The 26,693-nt window shown below is 43.3% G+C and overlaps 1 protein-coding gene across 20 annotated transcripts in view; it reads left to right on the plus strand.

The window, feature by feature from the left end:
• nrxn3b (neurexin 3b) overlaps positions 1 to 26,693 on the plus strand; it is a 277,893-nt gene that overhangs the window by 212,488 nt on the left and 38,712 nt on the right. For all 20 annotated transcript variants that reach the window (XM_034579318.1, XM_034579332.1, XM_034579329.1 and 17 more), the window contains one exon: positions 21,121 to 21,292. In XM_034579318.1, coding sequence (XP_034435209.1) covers positions 21,121 to 21,292 — 172 coding nt within the window. The remainder of the gene's footprint in view (positions 1 to 21,120; positions 21,293 to 26,693) is intronic.

A 26,693-nucleotide genomic window follows, 5' to 3' on the forward strand; every position in this document is an offset into this window, starting at 1 on the left:
GGACGGACAGATGCTCCAGATGTCTTATGTCTCGTGTCATCTCACCCGGCACATGTACAAAACACGTTTTCACACTCTCATCTCCGATCCCCGGAGATATCTCAAATCTTAGCTCTCTCGCCAAAACATACATTGACGGCCAATCAGACTGAATGAAAAATACAGAGCGACGGCACATGAACTTCCATCAACCACTTCAGTTCCCCCCCCCCTCGTCTTGCTAATTCGCGCAGTGAAAGATGCAGCTGTTGGATAATTGAAAACACTAGCGCAGACGCGGGCTGTGGAATGAAATAAGTGGCTGTGGATGGTAAATGTTGCATTACACGGACGATGCTGTATCCATTTTTCCATCACATACGTTACCTTCATACATACACTAATGCCGTATATTTTAATGGATTGATGCGGTACAGATGCATTATTCATTCACTTCTTCACTCTTTTCTGCCTCTCTCCATCCCTCCACCAGTGTCTGTTCCCTCGTCCACCCGCCTGCTCTCACTCCCTCTCCTCCTGACAGACCTAATACAAGATGCTTGATGTGTACCTGTGTGCATGAGCGCATATATGGCCGGCAAAGTACTGCCTCTATCAAGTTACCCTATGTCGGCAGGGAAAGATAGATATTATCGAGGTTATGGCTCATGGCCTCTGATAACATTACAGCGTCTTATTTGACTTTGTATTTCCTTACCTCCCACATTTGATTCCCCCCACGGAAATAAAAAGCCGGGAAAATATGCCCGCAGCTGTTTTCGCAACTAGTTGCATGCAGTACATGGAGTCAGCATTACTGTAACTTTGTTGATAAATAAGTATTTCACTGAAACTGTGCAGCAGAGCCATTTTTTATCTCCGCCGCTTTATCGTTCTTTATCTTCCAGGTGACACAGCAGACTGTTATTCAAACTAACAAAGAACTAAAAGTTATCATTGCAAGAAAATTATTTGCACTAGCACAAGTTGCTTCTTATGAGGTCAATATATATTAACCATATTCCCCCGGTGGTGATTTTCACAGCAGGCTGAGCCGAGCTGGCACCAGATGGTGAGTGCAGATATGTGCGGAAGGTAAATCACTACATGCTACAGTAGTTACACGCATTAGAAGCCGGGAAACACTATACGATCATTAGGATGTTAATGTGTTTGGTATGGACTGGTTTAGGAATCACGCGGGTCAGACGATGCAAAATGAGCTTGGCCGTTAGTTCATAGATGTCGGCAAATGTTGCTGATGTTGGTGTAGCCATGGCTGCGTTAATGTCATTTCCAACCCACAACAACTGTGCATTTTCTATGTACCATGTCGCCTCCACGTCCGGATTATTTACAGTCCACACAGCAGACAATACTTTGGCATACTTTGGCTCCATTAGCTTTTAGGATTCAATCTGTTGCCACTGTTCTCTTTTCTTCCTAAATGTAAGATATGCAGAGCTAATTGCTACGGGTCTTTTTCATGACAGACGTTTGACGCATCGCAGTAGGAAAAGCGCAGGTGTAAATAATACAGTGACCAACCACCTCAGTGCTCCGGCACCTGAATGTAAGCACATGGGATTTTGGGATATGTCCTAAGATGACTGATGCCGACGTTTCTTCTTGGGAGGAGAGTCTCTGGAATAGTTATCGTGCCTTCATGTTAGTTTCATTTGTATCCGGTGGCGTTATATTTGCAGGTTGTCCGTGCATCTCTCATGAATGGGAAATCTCCAGAGAGCCTAGAGGAAATGTTTTGGAGGATAAACTGATTAGATTTTGATGTTCAAAAGTCAAGGTCACAATGACCTCACCAGGATTTAGGCCTTAACCCAAGAATTCATATGCTTATCCGTACTACATATATTACTCTGGACGCACATTGATGAAAACTGCAACAAGTTGGATGCAAAATATATATGACATAAGCGTCCAGGAATCGCTATGACACTAAAACCTCTATAGCACTGGTGAATTATTGTAGCTGATGACTGAATTTATCAGTTCCATGCATCTCTTACACAAAATTAGCTGAAATATCAGAAAACTAAATTCCGACGGTGGCCCTCAAGCAGACAGGGCAGCAAGATAAGCTAATAACGCAGAGCCTGCCTTCGTTAATATTCTACTTTAGTGGAGCAAAATTGCAAAAGAAATTTGCAATTAATTACTTCCCGCAAACTGACATGCAGTGAACATTGGACTTAAAGATCCCCCTGGGAGCGTGCAATTAAGTTTTACTTGTTTTTTAAAATGAGAACTTGTCTTTCTCTTTTGCAATTTTGCAAACGTGGAGCTTCTCCAGTGAGAGCGCGGTTGAATATTAATGAATTGCAACGGGAGATGAGTTTATCTTTTTATACGTGTCAATTACAACCCTCTCCCTCCTTTTGACAGTGCTGTAGGATTTTGTTTTATATAATCTTTACACTGATTAATCGTAAACTCAGTAAAATGTTTGTTCTCAAAAATAAATGATCTCACCGTGTAGCCAAAGGGTATGAAAGGCTCCAGAGACAGAAGCAAGTTATTGGAGTGTTGATTTAAACTTATTTGCTCCCTGGTTTAGTAATGTCACTGGCATTCGTGAGATGACGCAGAATAATCAAGGCAGAGGTTCGGTGCCTGTGGTTATTAATAATTCAAAACTGCAGCTTGCACCTTCACTTTGACTGAAAACACAGGAAAAGATGCCCAGGCACCATTAAATGCACATTACACCGAAAGCCTTTTTGCACCTTGTATCTTCTGAAAACAGCACATGCATGGATACACACAAACATATGTAGCACAAGCACTTGCACTCTTTATTTCTCCCTCTGTGGCTCTCACACACCCACACACTCTTGCTCTGACTTATTCTCTCAATATTACCATATATTGTGTGTGTGTTTGTACATATACAAACACATGGGCTCCTTCAACATATTCTCCCCACTGTACATTGGCACTGATTCTCCAATATACATGATACTTCCGGGACAAACTGCCTGTCAGTCAGTCATGTCAACCAAAGGCTCGTCAGGGGGGAGGTGGGGGTGGTTTGTAGCACACACACACACACACACACACACACACACACACACACACACACACACACACCTCTCACATTCTCCCACCCATAGTGCAGGAGAGCAACAGCAAGTAATAACCGCTCAAGCTAGACAAACAGAGCAACATTATTACAATGTACCCATGTGGTCGATGGCCTTAGCCCTGGCCTCAGCCATGTATATTTCATGGATTAAGATGAAAAATTCAATGAGAGACAACAAACAGTGTACGTCCCTCTCCCTACTTTGCTCCCTGACAGCTACTCCCGCGGGGGGATGCTCATGTTTTCACAGCTTCGTGATAGGACATGGATCCCATTTTCAGAGTGATGAAGAGACAGAAGGAGAGGATGAAAGCGACAGGGTATAGAGCATCGTGTACATCCAAAAGTAGAATAAATACAACAGGCTGAATGGCAAAGAATAGGTGGAGGAGGTGGGAGGAGAGGAGTTGAGGAGGGAGATGGAGAGATGTGTGTATTTTAGAATTCAGAGCAGGATCACAGACACACTTGGCTCAGATAGGTCTCAGCACACAAGCACATTGGCTGTGAATTCCAAATTATGTGTTGCCTTTCTGTCTCACTTTGACATCAACAGCACCACCACCCCCCCCCCACCACCCACTTCCTCCCTCTTATAACCCCCTTCTTTCTACTACAGTGCCACAGTGGTGTTGTTCTCAAACTAAAGGCTGGATCGGGCGATGGCAGCTGGTCAGCCAGTTGGTCTGAATTCAGCTGCAGTGCGAAAAAACCACTCTAACCCGAAACCTAAAGCTCCAGGTCGAGGTTGAGGTTATATTCACAGAGGTGTCGGCCGAATGTGGCCAATTCTGTGGTGGCCACTTTATCTTTAAAACTCTTAAAACTCTTAGAGATAAATCACATCTCTGTCTACTTTAGGCCTCTTTGCGATAGTTATTTGTTTTGATGAGCTGTTTTTGATTCACTCTTAGGTTGTTTTCCATCATTTTGTAGTTTAGAGTCGTTTCAAATACAAAATATTTCCAAATGCAGAGTTTTATCTGTAAGCTCTTTTGGTTTGAGGAGTGATACCTGCGCAGGACCAGACAGCACAGCTAACAACTGGTTGACCATAGCGCACCATTTAGCTGCTAAAACATCAGGTGTTTCCCTCAGCAATTGGTAGAGACCAAAAATGGAGAAAAAAGAGCAAATGTTGCACTGTTTTCTAACATGTTCACAATATCCACTTTAGTATCCGGGCCAACGCTGCTCCTAACTACACATACATCTGCCTTAATGCAACTGCACTCTCTTGGATGGAGACAGATGCTCTGTGAGATCAAAGCGCCTCACTTCAGTCAGCAGCCGCATCATTTTATAATTTCCTTCTCTTTACCTGGCTGCAGACAGCCCTACGCTATGTGTGCTTGAGTGATGAGCGGGACAAGCTTGTGACGAGCATCTAATGAAAGATCAGAGGGATTTGGAATCGATTGAGGTGTATCTCACACAGAGGGCTAGGTGCCGTCTCAGCTCCAAAAAGACTCGTAAAATCCTCCCGCAAGTCTCCAAGCTACAGCCACTCTCTGCCCCTCGGGCGGCTCAGGTGGGAGAGACAGAGAGCGAGAGAGCAAGACGGAGAGAGGAGGAAGAGGAGAGAGGGAAACCAAATAATAGAAAGAGATTCACATTTTAGCAAATGAACTCCCTTTCGGATTATCGACAAGGACGGGGGGGGGGGGGGGGATGATGAATTGCTGGCCCGCTGAAGTGATAAACGTCAACATTAGAAAATAAATCTAGCGGGAAGGAGGCAAGGAAAAAAAAAAAATCTTCTGCTTTCAATATCAGCGAAAGTGTTGCAGATCGGGACGCTCAGAGGCACATATGTGCACACTGCAAATGTATTCATGGCGGATTAAGTGCCTGCTGGTTAAAAATAAATAAATAAAAAGAGCAGCAATAAGTTGTTTCTTTTCTCTCTCTCTCTCTCTCTCTCTCTCTCTCTCACTGATAAAAGGGGATCAAATTTGAGTGCGAGGCTCCTTCACAGATGGAGTGAAAATGTGAAAGTGAGTACCTGTGCATTTTACCGAGTGCAGTTTGTATTTATTTAATCCTCCCATTATTGACTTTCACCCTGACAAAGCTCTATTGACAGGGAGACAAAAAAAGACTATATCGCTTTTTTATGAAGCTGGGATCATCACAAAACCAATCTATAAGGATAACAGATATTTCCTACTGGATGGCTCTTATATAGAATTATTATAAGCACTGAATCACTGAAGGTTATAGAGATTTTTATTGATCCTCAAACGTTCTGGGCAGGCAGCGGGGCAAATGGCCAAGGACGTGACAGCCAGGTCTTCCATCTCCACATATCTTGTTCTGCTCCTCCACTGCCCTCAGCCATTCCCTCTGTCTCTCTCTATTGTGGAGAAGAATATAAAAAAAAAAGCATATTAGCTATTTTTAGTGTGAGTTCCAGTTTTGCAAAGCACTCCTTTTGTAGCTCAGCACGAACACACGCACACACAGACGCACCAGATTTCCTGTCAGGTCAACGCTGGCTCCAAAGAGGCCACAGACCCCAATAGGTTCCAGTCTGATTGGGCGCCTGCGTCAACCAATAAGGTTACGACCTTTTCGTCCCGACATACTTAATGTGTATGCACGTGTGTCATTAGGTTCGAGGTTATTCTGTCTGGTTTATAGATTCATTTTTCGGTTACGGATCAGGGGTTAAATCATGAGGAAATGAATGAAAGACCTCCCCCTCTGCTTTGAATTATCACATTTAATCAATACGTGATTCTCTCTGTATTCTGCTAATTATTTTCTGATGGTGTGTTCGCTTTACATTTTCTGCGATTAACTCCAGTGGACCTGCATTGGAACTATGTCACAGTAAAATATAAGCGAAAGAAATTAAGTTAATTCGACACTGATGAAAGAGAGGTAATGCTCTATTTTACAGGTCCCATAATTTTCATCTAATTGGAGACGACTAAATATTCATAGGAGTTTGTTGGCAAGGACTATTTAGAGAATCACATACAGAGGGAATGGACCCAGTGTTCGACTGGTGCATGTTCAGTTTCAGTGCAGCTCTCATCAGTTAGTGTAAGCCGACGTCAGGACACGTTTTAGCTCAGCTGAACATGTGTTTAGTTCCAATTTACAGGCAGCACCAAATGTAGAGGATGATCATTTGAACAAATACACAAATACTTCCCTCCTTTTATTGCATCTCTGCTAGTTTTACAGTCATCCGGGTTTTAGGAAAGGCGGTTTATTGCAATGGGATCAGTAGTACTACTGAGCAAGTACACATTATTACATTATTACTCATGGGTCAGACCTCACCTTGAACTCAGCTTCATTTTGAATTCATCTACACCTGTAAAGCTTCGTGAGCCATACAAGAAGTGAAAGCACCAATATATCAGCCTTTCCAAAAAAAATATGAACCATACCAGAGCTAATTACTGACCTCTGATAATGTCTATGTAGCATGTGCACATTCAGTATAAATTACAAAAAGGGCCAGGGCTCAACATGCACTTTGTGTGTGTGTGTGTGTGTGTGTGTGTGTGTGTGTGTGTGTGTGTGTGTGTGTGTGTGTGTGTGTGTGTGTGTGTGTCATGCATGTGAGTGTGTGTGTGTGTAGAATCGATCCCTGTCTCATAACCACCCCACCCACCCCCTGTCCTTCCCTCTTGAAGATCTAAGACTATGGCCATGACTGAGTCAGCACAAAGATGACATGCTAAGACAATGGACACGGGTGAAACCCCACCACGCTCCATGAATTTCACAAGACCCCTTTGATTAAGCCTGTTTGAAGTCTGCAGAGCACATGGTTAATTCATTCTTCCCACATTATCTTTAATTCATTCACACCTTGCTGGAACATGCCAGTCTGGCCAGAGACGAGAAAGGAGAGACATGGTTCCCCTGACTTCTTTGATTGTTTTCCTTCACTTGGCAGATTCACTTAAACAGTATCACAGTATCCTCTCTCTCTCTCAGATCAGAAGTATGTTCCTCACATATGGAGACACATGATGCAATTACGCATGTGTTTTAGAAGAAGCTCGATTTGGCTGTTTCGCAGTGTTCCTGGTGCTGATTTGCCCCAACCTGCACACGCATTGGCTGTTTTCCAGAAGGCCTCTGCCCTGGACAGCAATTAATGTCATTTGGAGCGAAGAGGGACCTTGTGACTCATTACATATGCCTTTTGCTCGGAAAAACCTCCAGGGGGCCTTCTCCTCTTGTGTGCCAATGCAGCCACTCGGGGGTTGGCACAAGTTGGATAACACTCTAATTATAAAATTCACTATGAAAAATGTCTTCTGCAATGCTGGCAGGGAGGAGATTAAACCTTGTTTTGGCTTCATTTAATTTGAGCTTCTTGTGCCCCCAGACTATAGCTACTGTATGGATTCTGTGGGCTTCTGCCATTTGTGCAATTATTCTCTCTCCCTGCAGTATAAGTTTTTGTTGACAAGTTTTGCATTTCTGAATGGTTAAAGTTTCCAAACGTCTTGTAGATATTTGTCACGCAGCTCACTGGCAAGTGAAGAGGGAGAAAGATGATGAATGTTGACAGCGAGAGCCATGCTTTTTTTGACATGATACAAAGCATTATCTGACATTATTACACTAGCTTAGCTGTCACCTCCAGCAGAAAGGAGGGATTGAAATACATCATGCGCATTTTTATGCTTTAACCTGTGGCAACAGTCTTGCTGAATGGACAAGGAGGCCCATCTGTGCCTCGCATGGCTGATTCTGGTGGACCTCCCCTCTCGACTACTGTAACCTGTTCACAGTCCTGGCTCAGTGGAGCGCACGCTGACAAATAGCAGGAGGGAGAGGGGAGGGAGGAGGTAGAGAGAAGGAGATAGAGGACAGAGACAGTGACAGCTAGAGAGGGGGAATGTTGATGGGGAGAGAGAGCAACAGACAAGGGCTGGAGATATGGAGAGAGAGGGAAAGCAGATAGTGGGAGAGAGAGTCAGCGCAGTGTGTCTAATCTCCCTTCAGGGACGACGGTGTAAGGACGCCTTCTATGACAGATAAACTCGCCCGACAGCAAGCCCAAAGTGACAGACACCCACTGAGCCCGATTCAGCCCAGAGTCTGCACAGCATCTGGCACAGGGAGGGAGGCAGCACCTAGTTTCCATAGAGCTGAAGAAGAAGGAGAAGGAGAACAAGAACAATAAGAAGGGGAAGAAGGAGAGGAAGAAGTGGCAAGTGGGCGGTTTTGCTAGTGGGGCAAGGGAGGTGAAAAAAGAGAGTGAGTAATGTTTGCTCCACTGTGGCAAACACAGATTGGGACGAAAGCAGGAGGAGCTGTTGTTGGTTTTTTTTGTCTCTTTCTCTTTGTCTCTCCTTATTTCAATTTGTTTGAGAGTGTTTAGCTTTAAAGAGAAGGTGAGACCAACCATATGATTCAGTTTGTTTTTGGAGATACAGATTATGTACACCGGAGCCCATGCACGAACAAGCTTTCTATCTCCGTTAATTCCCTTGGAGTATGGCATGCTCACTCGACATTAGCGAAGGGAAAATTGCCTTTGAAAGACTCTGCATTTATATGTGTTTTTGTCAGGCTGCACAGCGCGTTCTCTTTCTCTCTGCAGCTTAGTTTTTAAGAAGAAAAGCAAACACTGGTCAAATTGTGAAGATTGCTCGAGGGGAGGCCACAGAGGAAAAGTTGAGTTTGTATTTAAAAGAAAACGTATTCAAGATGAGGCTGTTCTGTGGCGTTTACGGCATTTCATAGACTGGGGGCTTCTTCAAGTAACCAATCAAAGGGGGTGTGCATCAGACACAGGTCCCACCTCCAAAGTCCCAATGTCGAATGTCGGGCGGTCAATTTTGAGGGCACTAGGAAGGTTGAGTTCGTGCTCGCCTCAGACACATGCTCACTGAACATTTGCAGAAAATGTTTGCTTGTGAGTGTGCGCCTGGGATACGCCATACTCGTCCTTTTACCTGACTTCAGCTTATCTCACACGTGTCAGAATTGACATGAGAGTATGCACGCCTCTTTCAGCCTTAACTATGAAGTCGTGACTACTTCTGAGCAGTCATGGTGGCCTGTGGCCTGCGTGCGTGTACTTTTCTGTCTGTGTGAGGCAGCAGCGAGTGTTGTGCAGTCCTGTTTGGGAGCTGAGACACGAGCCGACCTGGGACAGACCTTGAGAGTCGCTGTGACATTTAAAAACAACCTCCCACTGTCTCACCGAGATAGACAATATATTTGTCACTTCCTCTGGCTCAACATCCCCTGCCCTCTTTGAACCTCTATGCAGTTATCTCTGAACAGAAAAAAGATAAAGATATGTGTGTGCCAACACACCTTTCTGTGTCTATATGTCTTCCTCTGACACATTCGCTCTTTTGGTACGTGGGAAAATGCATGAAAGCACTCACAGGATTTGGCGTCACATCAATCATGTTTGCACACAGTCACACACTGCTGTTGCATTTATCAGTAACCATCACAATTTTTCACACCCACGCATTTAGAATCCCATAATCGCAGTTTAGATAAACGCATCGGCTTCTTTGATCATGCACGCCGACACGCGAACAACAGGCGACACGCATCAGCATGCATGCACGGCTCCCATCATGCAAAAAGGCATCGCTGTAATCAATCATTTGGAGCCCCTTATTAACGTTAATGGCATTTTTCAGAATTACATTGGCATCTTCGTGCATTCCAATCACCTAGATTTTATGCCTCCTCTCTGCGGGCAGCCCCGTTAATTGTGAAAGAGGAGAGCAGCAATGAGTGCTATCTACTGCGCTTTTGATACGCACTTATCTCTTAGCGGTTTCATATTATGGGAAAGAAAATTGCCTTTAAAATGACTAGTGCCTTATTACTTTTGGGCCAATTAATTTCCTGAAAAAATAATGCCTTTTTCCAAATAGCAAGGAAAAAAATAATAATTATGAAGAATAATTGACAAGGAAGGACAAGAAGGCGGGGAGGATGTAAGGAGACGTGAAAGAAAATTGACTAAATACTTGTGCATGATCTTTTTCAGAGAAGACTCGTACCTCAGCTTGACGACAGCTTGCCCTGAAAGTGTCCAAAGCATTAAAGAAGTAGGGCACTTGCCTCAATGTTCCTTGAAGTGGGAGAGACAAACCGGCCTAGATTTCCTCCTGTTTATTCAACCATTTTAGGTGCTGGCTATTCATGTCTCCATTTCAGTGCTCTCCTTTTTTTTTTTTGTCTCCACATTTTCTATTCCTGAATATTTGTTACTTTTGTTTCTTTGTTTGTTGTGTCTCTGCCTTTCTCCCCTGTGCCCTCTGTTAACATCCCCCTCTCAGTCACAAAACTTATATGAAAGTCACTTTAAATGGTTTTGACACGCTCAGACAGATGCTGATGCCGAGACACCCCACGCTGCCTCGCAGCAAGGGGGGTGATGGCTTGACTTATCAATAAAAAAAAAAAACAATTTGTGGTTTTTGCTTGAAACAATAGTCTTATCGAATGAATACATTACTGTATTTATCGCCCACTGACACCCTAAATACAATATCCCTCCATAAACTAGGATAAAGTCTAACAAGTGATCAAACAAAGGCTTCAGAAACTCATCGTCTCATTATGCATTCTGTGGACTTTGGTTTGGTTCCGGTTGGTTTAACACAGCTCTAATGCAGTTCATGAATTTGAAATGAATGAATGCAAAGTGAGACTTGGACTGTTGACCAGTATCAAGCTGACATGACAGCCATGCACACAGAGATGGCATATGCTGCCCAGTGTGGCTCCTGAGCCGTCACTGCAGGAGAGTGTTCACTCTGCTGCCGCGTTACGTTCATTCAGGTATTCATTCACACAGTAGATTAGATCCGGATGTAACAAGTACATTGACCTATTTACTGTGCTTAAGTACATACTTTACTGAAGTTGATTCATTTTCAAGTACTTCTCACTTTTACTCCACTACATATATCAGCAAATATCTGTGCTTTCTAATGTACTACATTTTTACAATGGATGTTTTTTTTTTCATCTGCATCCCCCCCACTGAAAAGCTGGAAGAAGTATTCAGATCCAGAGCCTTAAAGTTGAAGCACTAGTGCATTAGTTTAATGTTTCCCCTTAAAAACTATGTTTCAAGTAAAAGTCCTGCATTAAAAATCATATACTATGTAAGTATGATGATGAAAAAGTACTGGCTCTGTAATAAAGGTCCCTAGCAATAGAAACATAATTATGCAGGTCGATGTTAGATTGTCAAGACTAATTCATCATCTCATAAGTAGCAGTATTAAGTACGGTATCATAAAATGGAAATACTAAAGGAAAGTGCAAATACCTCAAAACTGCACTCAAGCACAGTACTTGAGTAAACGTACTTAGTTACTTTCCATTCTTTGACTCATTGTTGTGACGTCAACACGATCTGTTTGGTTTACAATGTGCAGGGACTGTTTTGTGCACATTTCACAAGCTCCACTAATATGTATCCATTGCAGCAGTGTTTATAGCAACTGGAGACACGCTATCCTCTGACCAAATCATAATCTCTCCAGCAAGTTCAAGCAATTACCCTGCAAATGGTGCAAATTCAGACCCCAGCAAGCCGAGTCTTTGCTGCTTAGTGTGAGGGAGTGACCCTCGAATTGATATTATCATAGAGACTCGGTGGATTTGAGACCAAATGAATCCCCTCTTCAGTGGACGATCAAAGACGGAGAAATGGAACGTAGAGAAGGTATAAGGAGAGCAGTCGGGAGCGGGACACCTAATGCACTCTATTTTCAGTTAATTATTTCTCTGCCGCTCTCTCCTCCTCACCTCATAGCCTCTCTCGCTCTTGCTCTCTTCTCGTGTCTTTTTTTTTTTTTCAGGCCTCCATTTTCCTCCTCCCCGCATCTTTTGTCTCTCTCCCCTTATACCCCTCCATCTTCATCCCTGACACCTCGGCAGGCGAGGTGGAGAGGAGAGTCTTGATCCCAGGCAGGTTACCCTTGGCAACAGACCACCCACCCCTCCTGCTGCCAGCTTGTTTCGGGGCGGTCATGCTAGTTTTGGCGCCAATATTGGCAACTCTTTGCCTCCCTCACGGAGAACAGAGGAGGCCCTTTTTTTCTGCCTCATCATCTCCCGTGACTGGGGGAACAAGCCGCCCTCCCCCTCTTTCCCTTTGCCTCGCCCTCCGCATTTCTACACCTGACATAGCCGCAGAGGCGTCAGAGCACTGTCTATTGTAGACGGCAGCCATTAGCATTGGCATTTTAACACCTGTTCCCTAGCATGTGGGTGTTAGCGCTCCTAATTTTAAAGCGGCGTGCATATCCAACATTGGACAAACTAGGACTGTGACACGGTGAAACCCCCAAAAAAAGAACAACAACAACCTGTGTGTATTTGTGCGCGTGCGTGTGCACATTTGTGTGTTAACATTCATCAGGCCGTCTGGTAGTGCCTGGAAGTGCTTGCCCAGAATAGTATGTTTATATAAACAGATGGATGAGAAGCTGTCTCTCTCTCTTCCTCCACGTCTTTGTCTGTCTCTTTTTTTCCCCTCACTCAATGAACTGTGGTTGGAGCTTTGCTCAGCATTCAGAGACGTGTTTGTGGCTGCGGCACACAAGAAAACAACGAGGTCCATCCCAGCTTTCCCCACCGAGATAAATTTGTATCACTTTCTCCAATATTTACCAACTGTTTTGTTAATTGGTTTGATGTGCAGCTACCTGTGATAGCTACCTCTCCTTTTTTTCTCCTGTTTTTTTACCCTCTCTCGTTCCCTGTCTCCCAGTGTGGTTTTGCTTTGCATATTAGCCGAGACATGGTAAGGGGAGCGTGCACAATACAGAGGGCAGCTCTTCAAACAAGCTGAAATCTTCTTTGTGTCTATTCAAATAATTTCACCCCGTGACTCTTCACCAAGCAGCTGCAGTGATGTGAGCGGTTGTGACTGAAGGTATTCTCTGTGACAAAATACGCTGAAAGGTCAAAGATAAAGTCTCTTTGTGATTTTTTCTTTTGTGACACAATGATTTCTCTATTCTTGCCTTATTCTGTTTAGTTTCTGGAAATGTTGCACATAGGGTTAGACTTTATATTTCACATGCAGACATTGGAAAGGTGTTCATTTCAGAAGAATCAGGGGACGAGAGGTTGTTGGATGAAATGTGTCCCCACTTGATTTATTGGCTGCTGTTTCATTCTTGGGCTACCAAATAGAAAGTGCTCGAATTCAGCAGCACATTAAATTAAATATCTGCCGAACAGATTCTAATTTGATCACCAAGCTGTTTCAATTTCATTAGCCAGGTCCCTAATGGACTTTCACAGCATATTATTCCATCTAGCACAAATCCCATTCATTGGCTCTTTTTTTTCCCCAAATGAGCCCCCTGGCACGTGAGGACCATGTTGCGCCACGCCGCGCAGTGTGAGGTCACACAAAACCTGCCTTTTCTTTAATGGATGATGGAGCGAAGCTACACTGAATAAATGGAATCAAATCTGAAGCCACGGCGAGTAAATGAAGTCAAACTTGAGATTTATGCCCAGCACCATCTTAACAGCTGTTGCACAACATCAGTCCAAGCAGAGCATGAATAAGGTCACGGCTCTCAAGAGCGCGTGTGCGTGCGTGTGTGCATGTGCGTGTGTGCGTGTGTGTGTGCGTGTGTGTGTGTGTGAGACTGTGCAGTCCACTGAAGCCTGATTCTTTTGCATACGGCCTGATTCCATGGCCAGTGCACCCTTTGTGAGGGTGCAGATGAAGGAGTGTAACAGCAGGTCAGGCAGATGAAAATTCATGGCTGAAGTTCTTACCACGCTACCGTGGTTTAGCAAGCATGTCGTTACGCAGTACACATAATAATTACTTCAGGGGTGTTGTACTCTGACCACAAACAGAGATTGCTCAACACTCTGCACCTTCCAATTCATGTGTTCTCTCTCTCTCTCTCTCTCTCTCTCTCTCTCTCTCTCTCTCTCTCTCTAAATGGGATTTTTATGGTGAAATGTAAATCAGAGTGATCTGTGGTTATATATTTATTTTATATAAAGAGGGGGTGTAATTATATAGAAGGTAAGAAATGGATACTGCCTGTAGTAACAGCCATACTGTTTACAATAATGTGAATGAAAGGCTTAACCGTTGGCACTCAAATGCACAATTATTCCCTCTTAGCAACAGTCAACCCTAATTTACTACTTTAATACGAGGCAAAACAATGAACAAAAAAAATTGGAGATTTAAGTGTTTTATTTGCTGCATGCTCATATAATACATGTGAGATAACAGGCAGGTGGCATACTCTTGAAGGTTAGAGTGAAATTATGAGAGTGAGATATGCAAACAAGCCTAAGGAGAAATGTAAATATTAAAAATATCTAAGATAAAAAAAAATTATGCAAAAAGGATTTTTTAAGTATTAAAATGCTTAAGACTATATCAGCCTTATATGTTTTTGCATATGTCAATATATTAAATATTACAGCAGTTAATTTCAAAGAGGATGAGTTCACCATCCTGATGACCTGATTGATAGCGTTTTCAAGCGTTTTCATGCAAAATATTACAGAGATATTTATCACTCTCTTTAATGCTCAAAATTAGATAGAGGTTTGACAGCAGCGCAGCAGCGCAGCAGCCAAAGGTAATTTCAGGGACAGTGACTTTACTGAGACAATGCAGTCGAGACGCATGCAGTAAAGTAACCGAAGTACTAAAGTAGTGATGATTAGGATCAGTGCAGTGTCAGTACTCCAAGTTCCAAAAGGTTGAAAGTGATAATACGGAGCTGGAGAGAACTCTGCGGTAACATTGATAAATGTTTTCACCGGGCCGTCCGCCATTAGTGTCAGAGCAAGTTACAGCCACAAGAGCGGACAAACAGGAAATAGAGAAAGAGTGGGTGTAAATAATTGATAAGGCTGACCCTGTGCGATTCATATTCTGCGGCAGAGGATCAAAGAGCGGGGCTCAGAGTTTGACATTGAGCCCGAGCGCAGGAGTCAAAGCCATTACCCTCCCCGGCAAACGCTGCTGCTTGTGTTTATATTAAAAATGCAATGACTCTTCCTCTTCACTCTGGGCTAACACCAGCTACCACTCCTGGGCATTAACCAACTGGCTAATGGACTCGCTGGTATTACCACGGCAATTACCTACAGTGGCACTAAGTACAGCGAGGTGGAAGCCATTTTGTTCCTGTCCACTCGATGAAGCCGTTCCTGGCTCTCTCAGGTGTGAAGTATTGTATGTGTTAGACCTCTGGGTTCTTTTAGGTGTGATCAATATTTCAGAGGCACCAGGCCTCTGCGTCGTGTATCCTCCCACGTCACCCCTCACAACATCTCCGCAGCCGATTATGAATGTCTGAATGAGCGTTTGAGCAAATTAATGATTGATGGAGTTTCACAGCTTTCAGTCGAATGTTTATTTTAATAGTGCTGTCACTGTGCAAAGCCGGGAACCCTGAACTCTGCCACCTCTGCTTCTAATATGAGAACATAAAACTGTTGCTCCAGTGCTTTATTCAGTCCCACTGGAGTATATCTTTACAGAATGAGACTCTTTTTGTGACCTGTCAGCAGCACTGCAAGCAAGCAGCTGCGTGTATATCAAATTGTGCTTTATTCATGACATTAAAATAACAGCTGCCTTTTTAAGACTTTAAGCGCCTTTTAAAGAATTACAAATTAATACAAAATATTAAAGTCCACAAGATACAGTACACTAACTTAATTTACTCAGTGTATTCAAATGACGTGATATCAACCATGCAGATAGTTTTCATTTATTGGCCCAGGTTATGAGATATATGATTTTTTTTTATTATCATTATTTCATTGCTCATTATTCAACAGACAAAATACTGAGCCTGAGTTAGCTATATCAACTGTTTTTTGTCTGCTGTCCCTCGCCAAGGGATGCAACCTGAAATAAAATTTTAAAAACTCTATTATATAATTACAAACATGGATAATTTGTGAACATTATACATACCATCCAAACTAACTGTGCAACAAACCCATGATTAAACACTACACCAGATAAAAACAAGCAAATAACCCGTGAATAAAATACATTATATAAAATCAAACAATTGTTATTATTATTTGTAGTAGTAGTAATAGTGGTAGTAGTAGTAGTAGTAGTATTAACTCTGTACAAGACCAAACTTCCTTACAGTGTCCGTAATTCAGTGGAAGACCACAACTTAAAGGATAATGCTGGTGTGATGTAAATTCTTCTTATGGTCAACAAATCCCATGAAATCAACAAACCTCCCTGTGCTAAAGTCCTCTTTAAAACTGGGTCATGACTTTAAAGATTCATATTTTGGAAAAGGCTGTTATTTCCTTAAAAAAAAAGCAGAAGAACTCCTACTACTACAACTACTATTAGTACTACTACTACTACTCGAGGGTGTAGTGAGTAAAGCAATTATAGGGATCAATTTGCTCTGGAGTGAAGATTCTGGGCAGGAATGGGTGTTGAACTCTTGTCATAAATGAGGGACGACTATGTTCATTATAATGAAGGACATGTTGACCAGATTAGCAGTGTGGCTCCTTAATGTGTTTTTAATAGTTTTGAGCAAAGAGTTATAAGCATTTAAGCCTTATCAGGATTTGTATACACAGAAAATACGTGCTTACAGGATCAGTCCACCGTTCGTTTTGGTCTTTTTTTGGGATTATTTGGACAATAATAAAAAAAGAAAGACGTATATTTACCTCAAATCAGGGTATAGTATGTTTTATTTTTTGAGTGGGGGGGGTGTAATTTTACAGATTTCCAGGTTTTCAGTCTAAAGCAGGCAATGGCAGTGTCTATGGATGAATTACCACGCTTGCTAAGTTGTACATTTATTGTAACGTATATTTTCTTTTTAAAAAGTGACATTCTCTGTGTTTTTAAGACTTTCAGTTTCACCAATCATGTTTTCAGTTTCAATTTCAAGGCCACAAAAAAAATATGTCAAGTCCCCGCCTTGCCCGGGGCCTGTCGAGTTGTCAGGACATTCTATACATGAAGAAATGACTTTCACTAAAGGCCAGCGGACACACACACACACACACACACACACACACACACACACACACACACACACAAAAGACCTCTCCTGAACAGTTTCTACCCTTTAGCAAATGTCTGACTCTGGAGTCTGATACGCACACGAACAGACAGCTACAAATCACTGCGTCGTCTATGACTTATCTCTGTCAATTACTGACAATGAATGGCTTTGGCAGTGTGAAGGCCAGGTGCATCAATCCAGCGCGTCTTACATTGTCCTAACTTCTCCACTGTATTGATTCTACTGCTAATGCCTCCATGATCCAGTTTTGATGCCCCCTGACCGCAAAAGCTAACTTGAGCACTGATGTCAGATGAAAGGGTGGATATGTAACCCAAACTCCCACCCTGGGACATGTTCACATTCTTGATATCAGATCCTCCTCCCTCCCAACTGAGACTTAAAATAGACCCACTGGAGTCATCCCACTACAACTACTCTTTGCCCGGACCAGATTTCAATATCTTTTGAGGGGAAAAACTCCCACTTTAATAACGTTCTTTGACCTGAAAGTGCTTTTGATTGCCCATCTTCTTATAGAGGATATCTGGCACATGTCAACATAGATTGGTTCATTATTCTCTGTCTCGATCCCTCTTTTGTCCACTTTCTTTCTTCTCCCCAGCAGAGCTAATTGTGCTAATTCTACCCATCTCACCTTCATAAAATGGCTCCCAGATTTAAATATCTGTCTGGGGCCTGTGGCTCGACAGAATGACGGTTCAGTGAGCTGGGGATGGGGTCCATAGTGAGCGGCTCATGCCCTTTATAGCAGCTGCCTGCCAAGGGCTGTGATGGCTGTCTGCAGGATCGCCCACCACCGCTTTGAGTGATTCTCTCTCTTTCACTCCGCCTGGGGTGCGCTGTGTGTTGGACGCATTGATCGGCCCCTGAATTGGATTGCGGCGGGCCTGATTACTGATGTCAGTGTGTGCCGAGTCACGTGGGCCCGCCAGAGGACCTCGTGCCGGGCCCAGGCCACCTCGCAGCACAGCGGGGGGGGAGGGGTGTGTGCACGCTGCTTGCTGGAATTACATTTATTAGTCTTAGTTGCACGGAGCGTGAACACAACATGCCCACACATACTGTACACTTAAGTGACACACAAACAAACTAATCTCATTCTATTCCTGTTGCCTTAAAGCAGTGGGTGCTCGTGATTGGAGTTAAATAGAGAGTGTGGGTGGATGTTACATGATGAAAGGCACATCAACACATTTTTTTTATGATCTATAGATTTACTTTTCGGTTCATTTCGAGTTATTTTAACCAACTGGTGGAATGTTTGTATGCAGTTTTTTTTTTTTCGTTTGACACTTTAAAACAGAGGTTCTTTAGTGCAAGGTTACACTCTGTGACTTTGTTGTGTGTGTGTGTTTCGATGTCTGTTTGTATTCGAGTGTGTGTAAGCTTGGAAGTGATTCTCCGCGCATCATTTGTTTACGCCCGGAATTGTGGCCATCATCTTTTCCACTAAGAGAACAATAGCCACTTTTCCCCCTTTGCTCAGGAGACAATGAAGTGCCTTCCCGCCTCGCAAGCGACAGGCCAATAAAAAACATAATTGGATCTGTCAATCAAACATTGGCGCGGCGTGGGGGTGGGTGAGCGGCGGCAGGAGGGTAGCTGGACAACAGGAGTAGTGCAGAGGAAGGAGGGGAGAGAGGGGGAGAGGTTTGCCGTCGTGGAGCGATACCGCACACAGTTTCCTCTCTGCACACTGCCCGGAGGCGGTCGGCGGCGGTTACAGAGGTGTACAATTGTTGTGTTTTGTTGTTTGTTTGTACCTGGGCCAGCGGGTGACGATCTGTCTTTGTTTGTAGGTATTAGTGGGTCGGTGATGTGGCTTTGATGCGACTACACTGGAGAGCCGGGGCTGCCAGAGCCTCTGAAGGTCACAGTGGATGTACTACGGCTGATGTGTCTCTCTGTGTTTTGTACGCGCTCGGCCCATCAGACATGTTGTTTTTTCATACCAGGGAAAGGTCCTGTCATTAGTCACAAGGGCCAGGATGCTTTAGTAGTATTTTTCACGGTACAACACACACACTGAACATCACCTTGTCACATTAAATCATCAACATATTTGTGCGTACGCTTACCTTAGCCTGACTAGGTGCGTGGATTATGGGTATTTGCTGCAAGATAAACAGCATGAGCATCTGTTGACTTGTGCGCACACACTCTTTTTTTTATGCGTTTGTATGTTGCTCTTAGTTTTAATGACAGCTACGTAAATTAAAAGACCATTTACAGCATCTCTGACAGGGATGGTAAGTGCGCGTCCAGATATTCTGCTCGTCCGACTCCCACTCCGAGCTCTACCTCAGCTTTTAAGAGATGGCTTTCTCATGTCTATTGTGACACTGTATTCCATTCTTTTTCTATTATTAGCCAAGCTGGAGATTGTTACAAAGGAGAGGCACTCTGACGTCCATCGCATTATGGTGTGCCGTGCCCACTGTAATGCGGCGCCTGTACGTGTTTTTATGAGAACAAAAGGGATGTTTGAACTAAAAGTGTGAGTAAGGTGTTGAATACGGCGCAGGTTCTCTGACCGCATTGGCAGTTAAAAGGATTTGTTGCGGAAACTGCAGCATGCACAGTCACTGAAATGTTTCACTCAGAGTTTTACAAAGGCCAACTTTCTACTTTCCCTAAAAACTTCAAGAACTGTTAAATATGGTGGGGTCTCTGTTGTTTAAATCAAGAGAGGAATACACTGCCCCAAATGCTAAGAAACAAAAAAAAGGTTCCTAATTTAGAGGACGGGAAAGAGACCTGTGCTTTTTCGTCCAAGGTTTTCTCGGTGCCCTCCTTAAAAGGTAAAAATGTAGAAACAAACCTGATTTAAAAGATAATATTTGTCCCTTGTTGATATGATTTTCGTTTCTTTACTTATAAATACAGCAAAAATGCAAAATAGACTTACTCAGCAAAATGTGGTGCTGCAGAACAAAACTAAAAGTGCAAGGACATGCAGGCACAAGTAAAATTACACGTTTCATTTATTACTGTACGCTGCAGCTTTCTATAGTAATCCGGTGGTAAGGTATAATATTATATTCTTCTTCTTGGAGTACATTTGAGATTGTAAAACCACGAGGGGGTGGGATAAGTATAGGTTGGCCTTATTAAGTGCTCCTCTACAGTATTAAGAGGCTGTAACATTCAATAGAGGTCAGCAGGTTTAAGTGTTGCACTCTTGCTTTGCTTTTTGTGCCGGCGAGCACCATTGAATCTAGCTTTACTTTATCAAGGTCTATGCTCAAACAGTCAGCTATACAGGCCCAGTGTTTCAGCTGATCAATTAACAATATGTGTCTGCCCCCTGTGCGAGCCTTCCTAATTTTGGTTTTGTTATGAGAAACGGTCCCTCTCCTCCGAGCTCCTAAAGTAGGTAATTACACAGAGAGATTCCCTGTGGGGGATTAAAACAAATGACACAGAAAACACAGCTCGCCACTCACCCAAGTTCTGCCTCCGCTCTAAAACCTCTTGCTTTTAACGCCTACACGCCCATGAATACGCAAACAGTCACAATAAAACACGCTGGCAGCTCATGAAAATTAGTGGGGTCGATGGGAGAGGAGTCAGGAAATGATGGGGAGGCATCATAATTTATGGACATGGTATAACTGGTTTAGCGTAGGGAGCTAAACAAAACGGGTGTTCATATAGATGGTAAGGACCGCAGTGGAATCAGGATGCGTCCTGCCAGTTTTGCAGTGACAGGCGGCAGGGAGCATTACTCATCGTTACAATCTCTTGTGGCAGCCTATTTTCATCACATTACAGTGGTATAATGAAGTGTAGTGTTCTAGCATCCTCAGGTTCTCTGAGTAGTTCACCATTAGCACAAGCAGAGGGCATTCATCCAAGCAGCTTTTACAGAGAGAATTGTGTAATTATTTCATTACCGCACAGTAATACATGAAGGTGGAGTCTTTGTATGGTAAAAGGTCAAATATTCAAAATTTGCTCTTCTTCTTTTTGTCTTTTTTCCAGGAACAAGGCAAAGTAAGTGTGACTTTCAACATCGGGACGGTGGACATCAGTGTTAAGGAGACAACTACGGCGGTAAATGATGGCAAATACCACTTGGTGCGATTCACCAGGAATGGGGGCAATGCCACCTTGCAGGTGGATAACTGGCCCATCAATGAGCACTTTCCCTCAGGTACTGTCCCTCTCTTTCCTTTGTCTGTTGAAATTCTACAGTTTGAATAGAATCATAGTCTTAAATCCTCTGGACACCACCTGTTCTTCTTGAATCAAGGGCCACCACCAAGAAGAAAAAACAGCTGACGCAAAAATAATTTCCCTTTCTCCTGTTGTTCTAAGTAAAACATCTCAAAAGACTAAGAGGCATGTGGTCGCTATGCTCCCGTCGCAAATCATTCCTCAAAAAAACTTCTCTCATGCCCTCAAACCTGACTCGACAGGAGCGGGAGCACACCAAGCACAAATCTTTTGTCTTGCAAGAGGCATTAACTGTGCAACATCTGGCCAGTTCATTGCAGAAAGGGGATTGAAAGGGACCAAGAGGCATTCGGTCAGTGGGCGAGCAAGAGGAGGATAGAGGCAGGAACCAAGGGTGGCCTGTTGGCCAGATAAAGCTGCTGCCTGCCTGTATCTCTCATCCCCAGGTCAGCAGAGGCAGCACAGCAGCTGAATACAAATGGGGTCATCAAACAGAACCCGCTCCATTTGGAGACTCAGGCAGTCCCCTTGTTTGGAACAGAGATGTGCCGCTCAGCGAGCTGAGTGAGAGAGTGAGCAAAAGAGTAAGAGAGACAAGGAACTTAAAAGGAAAAAGAAATCTTCCCTACCTTTATTTAACAGTCCATTAAATTGAGTTGGCTGTCCTTGCTCTTTGATATCTGTGCCTCCTTGTCAGGCAGCTTAGGAGAGACCACCTTTGTTTCCTTGTTTGTTATTACCTACTTTTCAATTTCACTTAGTCGAACACAGCAGATGCACAGGGAAGCAACATTGGCACAAAGTGGCTGTTGAGGCAAGGAGAAGTTCGGATGACAAAAGATAATATGAAACTGCATTGATCTCTGAGGTACAATTGCGCTATAGCAGCAGGACATAATTGGACAGAAACAGATGTATAACAAATAGTCAGTGTTGAAGATTAAGTAGTGTTACGTTACCAGATGTGGAGCTAACGTGAACGGAAACGTGTCCAGAAATACAACTCTGCATCTCTAGCTCAAAAAAAATAAAGAAAAACTGCTGATGCTACCCAATGCTAAGAATATAAATAAATAGGATTTGATCTCTTTCACTTCTGAGCCCTATGCCTCAGCAGCCCTACAGCCCCTAGTTGCATGCCTTCGATGAGGAGAGGACAGCCTCCTCTCCTGGCGTGACCTGGCACGCTGTCTTGGTTTGGTTCAGAACCAGCGCAGGTGATGCTAATCTCTTCTGTCTCTGGCTTTCTTTTGCCGTTGGCTGTCTTTCGCTTTTCTTTGACCAGATAAAGTCAGACAGGTTTCATAACTGTGTTTCGGCCACGGTAATGCTGGAAAATACTGAGGAACTTCAGAACATGTGGCGCACGCATTTACACGAGCGACGTCTCCGTCACGCACAGATTTGCACCCACTTCAGACAACCCTGACTGTGATCAGTCACAGAAACACTTTTTTCATCTCCCTCAAGCTCTCAGCCAAGAATTCTAGTATTCTCCATCTCTAATGGCTGGTAATTTTGCTCAGTAATTTACCTTCTGCATCAGCGTTGAATGGTTGCTCAACCTTCTATCAATAAGCCACTAAATATCTAGGATCCAATGCCAGCCTCCATTTAGAAATCATTGCTAAATGGCCATTCAGTTTGCGTCTTAGTTTAAGCAATGCACAGTGAGGGCTCCTGCTTTTTTGATTTGGATTCTTTCAAAGTGAGCCCTTTGAGGTCTGTTCCCTTTTTCTGTCTGCCTGCCATTGTCTTGGAAAGCAGTTGAGGTCAGGGGATCGAATGCGCGGTAATTTCTTTTTCTCTTCTGCACAGGTAATTTGCGGGACACTCAGTGATAGTAATTCAAACGATGATTGATTTTTTTTCCCTCTCTTTTCGCCCTCCCTCCCTTGTAAAGGCGTTGTCATCTCATGAGTAATTACATGTCAGGGTGCAGACTCATTGACTGCTTTCTCACACTCTTAACGCTTTAACTTGAAGGCAGCAGCTGCCACAAAGCTCTCAGGTCGTTCAATAAACAGTTACCGGATCTGGGCATGCCCCCTCTCCGTGGAAGGGAATAGGTGAAGACAAAGGTGTAGCTGGATTGCTTGTCAGTCAAAGCTGCTTGCAAAGTAGCCTGTGGAGTGTAAATTGGATGCTTTAACTCTAGTGTTTGCAAAGTTGGCGCACCAATGCATCGATGTGTGTGGTGAGGATCTGCTTTAAGAGGCAGCAGGAGGGTTTTGAGCAACTTTTGGGAAGATTTATGAGCAGCCAGAGTCTTTCTGTGTGTCGTTTGCACATTCTCGCCATATCAGTGTGGGTTTCTCTGGATACTCTGGCTGCTTCCCACAATCCAAAAACATGCAGCTTAGATTAATTAAAGACTCTAAATTGCCCGTAGGTGTGAATGTGAGTGTGAATGGTTTGTCTCCGTATGTCAACCCTTATAATGTGGGCCATATCTAATTTAGGGCATCACTATGAGCAAGCATGATAACAATGTGATCGCTGGTAATTTGCTGACATCTATGTTCAGGAGAAATATCAAGAAAGTGAAGACACATGAGCAGTCAGATGAAATTGTACATTCCAATTACACCACAATAATAAGGAAGAGGTCATCAGTAAAGTTATTATCAAAACTCTCCATTTAAGCATCATTGCATTTTACAGACCTACTATCTAGTTAGTGTACTTGCCAGTGTTGTTTACAGTTTCCTCCTTTCGCATTAAGAGATTATCACAAACATTTCAGGGGTTTAAAATGATTTCATTTAGATAATCTCGCCAAATCCTTTTCTTGTTTATTAACATATTTTCCATGATATCAGTTTCTAATGTAATAAAATCAAAATAAAATATATCTGAGATGAAGGAAAGGGGAATTAAACTTAACAAAAGGGCTGCCAGACAACTGAAAACTAACTTGTCACTTAAGATGTTATCACAGTACTTGCCGTCGTGTCAGGAACAAAGGAAAGTGACAAGAACAAGTCGGTCATTGTGAAGAACACAGACACTTAGCCAGACAGGTCTCAGGCACTAATGTCGGCAAGAGTTTGGCCATTACAAATGTGTATCACACTGAGCCAAAGAAAAACCCGCCATGTTCTTTAAAATCCATTCTTTGTGTCAGGGTTGAGCAGACGTTTTCTATCAGTTTGTACAATGAGTAACATCTCCTTGAACGACGTTTCTTAGCAGCAGTCATTCCTGGGTGCAGAGCAGTCTGCACATAAAGTCAAAAAACATTCTGGGTCAGAGTTTTGCAGGATGTCTCTGCGGCAGGCTTTTTAGAAACTCTTGAAAATTGCACTTCAGTATTGGTACACCTGTTGCACCTTTACAACCAGCCACTTTAGGAGGTACATCTGTAACATCTAATGCAAGAAAATACGACAATACAGGTATAAATTCAAAGATAATGTGCAATTGGCACTTTCAGACTGACATTAATGTTACTATTGGTTTATTGAGTTTGTAGTTTGCATTATACTAAGAATTTTAGTTTTATGTGCCACCTCAATTACTGTACAAGTGGATCGTCTGACCACTTTTTCAGCCCTTTGATTTCAGTGTCATCATAGCGTCATCATAGCTGATACAAAAAGTACTGACATGTGATTACGTTCCAAGAACCAAGGATGTAATTCCCTCTCAGCTCACAATGCTTTTTATAGGTTTAAATATCTTTATTGTGCGGTAATTTAACTATTCCAGATTTCCCTTGAGTAATTCTCACAAACAGGTCTACAAAAATACAAATTGTGCATTTTATTGCTGGAAATATCGAGAAATAAGACGGAAGAGGACTTTTGTGCCTCACAGCCCCATTCTTCTACACAACAATGAACCCACACTGATCCCATAAAGCAGTGTTTCCATCAGGCTCCTGCAGCTTACACGTGTTGAGTGTGTGTTTGTGTGTGTGGGCGTTGAGTGTGTGTGTATGTGTGTTCACTGCTTTGTCTTTCCCTCTCTCTAATTATTCTCTCCCTCCAACATTGCCCTGTTAGATCTCCATTCTTTTTTTGTCCCCAAATTCCTTTTTTTCAGCCGCGGTTCTCATCCTTCTCCAGTCGGTGTTCATCAGGACTGTGCATCTCGACAATCCTGTGTGCTTTTGTGACAACCCACATTACTGCAGGGGCTTGTCTTTGTTTAGTGAGAGGGTTCCAATTTCCTTATATAACACCCGAATCCCTGTACTCTTTGATTTTGGATTACATGATCTTTTTGAGTGAGTTTGAATCTTTGAATTAAAGAATTACTGGACCGAGCCGGGCAGAAATTGTGCATCACACTTTGCCGGAGCTGGCCGAGGTTCAGGCGTTGTCTCAGATGAATGACCATTAGCCTAACTACTCTGCTTGTGCCTCGGGGAAAATGTGTTTGTGTGCGTGTTCCAGCCTCTGCGGTGGATACAAGAGGGTTGGTCATAAGGAGAATGGGCTTGTGTTCATTTTCTGACTCACACATGCTCTCAGACATACAAAGACCTCCATCCATGCACACTCTGGTACGATTCCCACAACCTGAAACGGGAGCCCTGAAATATCTGCCAATCTTTGTTTTGAAATACAGACAAAACAATTCCTCGGGAGCGAGATAAATCCCCACGCGTCCCCGGGGCCAAACATGATTAGCCCTATCTAAGACACAATCTTTGTCCCTCTCAGAACTCAGACTAAGCTGAGAGTAGAAGCCGCGAGTCTAATTCATTCTTTCAACACCATAAATTTCAGAGCGACCTGATAAATGATGAATTTACTCCCTGGCTTTGTCTGACGTCTGAGGGAGAATAGAAGTAGGATAGAGGGAAAGTACGGAGGAGAAACAGAGGGACATGGGTGAATAGAAAAGAAATGCAGCCACCCAGGGAATACAGAATCATTTAATGGAGTAGATGACTGGAATAAGTTGACAAAAGGGAGAAAGAGCTGACATATAGACCGACAGATGGGTAGAAAAGCAGAGGAAGGGATAGAAGAGAATGGGGAAGTACATAAATCATACCAGAATTGTGATTGTAGCTGAAGAAGCTTGATTAAACCAAGAAGAGTTGAGAGCTGATTGCACTGGAGGGAGACAAGAGAAAAAGAGAATAGCCGGGAGCAGATGAAGTAGCGGAGCAGCTAGATGGATGGTGGGCTTCAGAGAAAGGGAGAAGAGAGAGAAACCTGAGGAGATGTGAAGAAAAGCCTGAGAGAGACCGAGAGGAGGCGAGTCAGGGATGAAAGTCAGGTGTAGATTTGAGAGGAGGTGGGTGGTGCAGGATAACCAGAGGCTGCAACAGCTAGCTATGTAGCTGGGCTGTGGAATGATGATTTTTGGACAGGCCCATGCTTTGTGAAATGTACTTATCATCCCCAAATGGAGAGAATGCC

The sequence above is a fragment of the Hippoglossus hippoglossus genome, chromosome 24 (assembly GCF_009819705.1).
Source record: "Hippoglossus hippoglossus isolate fHipHip1 chromosome 24, fHipHip1.pri, whole genome shotgun sequence".
NCBI classification, from domain to species: Eukaryota; Metazoa; Chordata; class Actinopteri; order Pleuronectiformes; family Pleuronectidae; genus Hippoglossus; species Hippoglossus hippoglossus.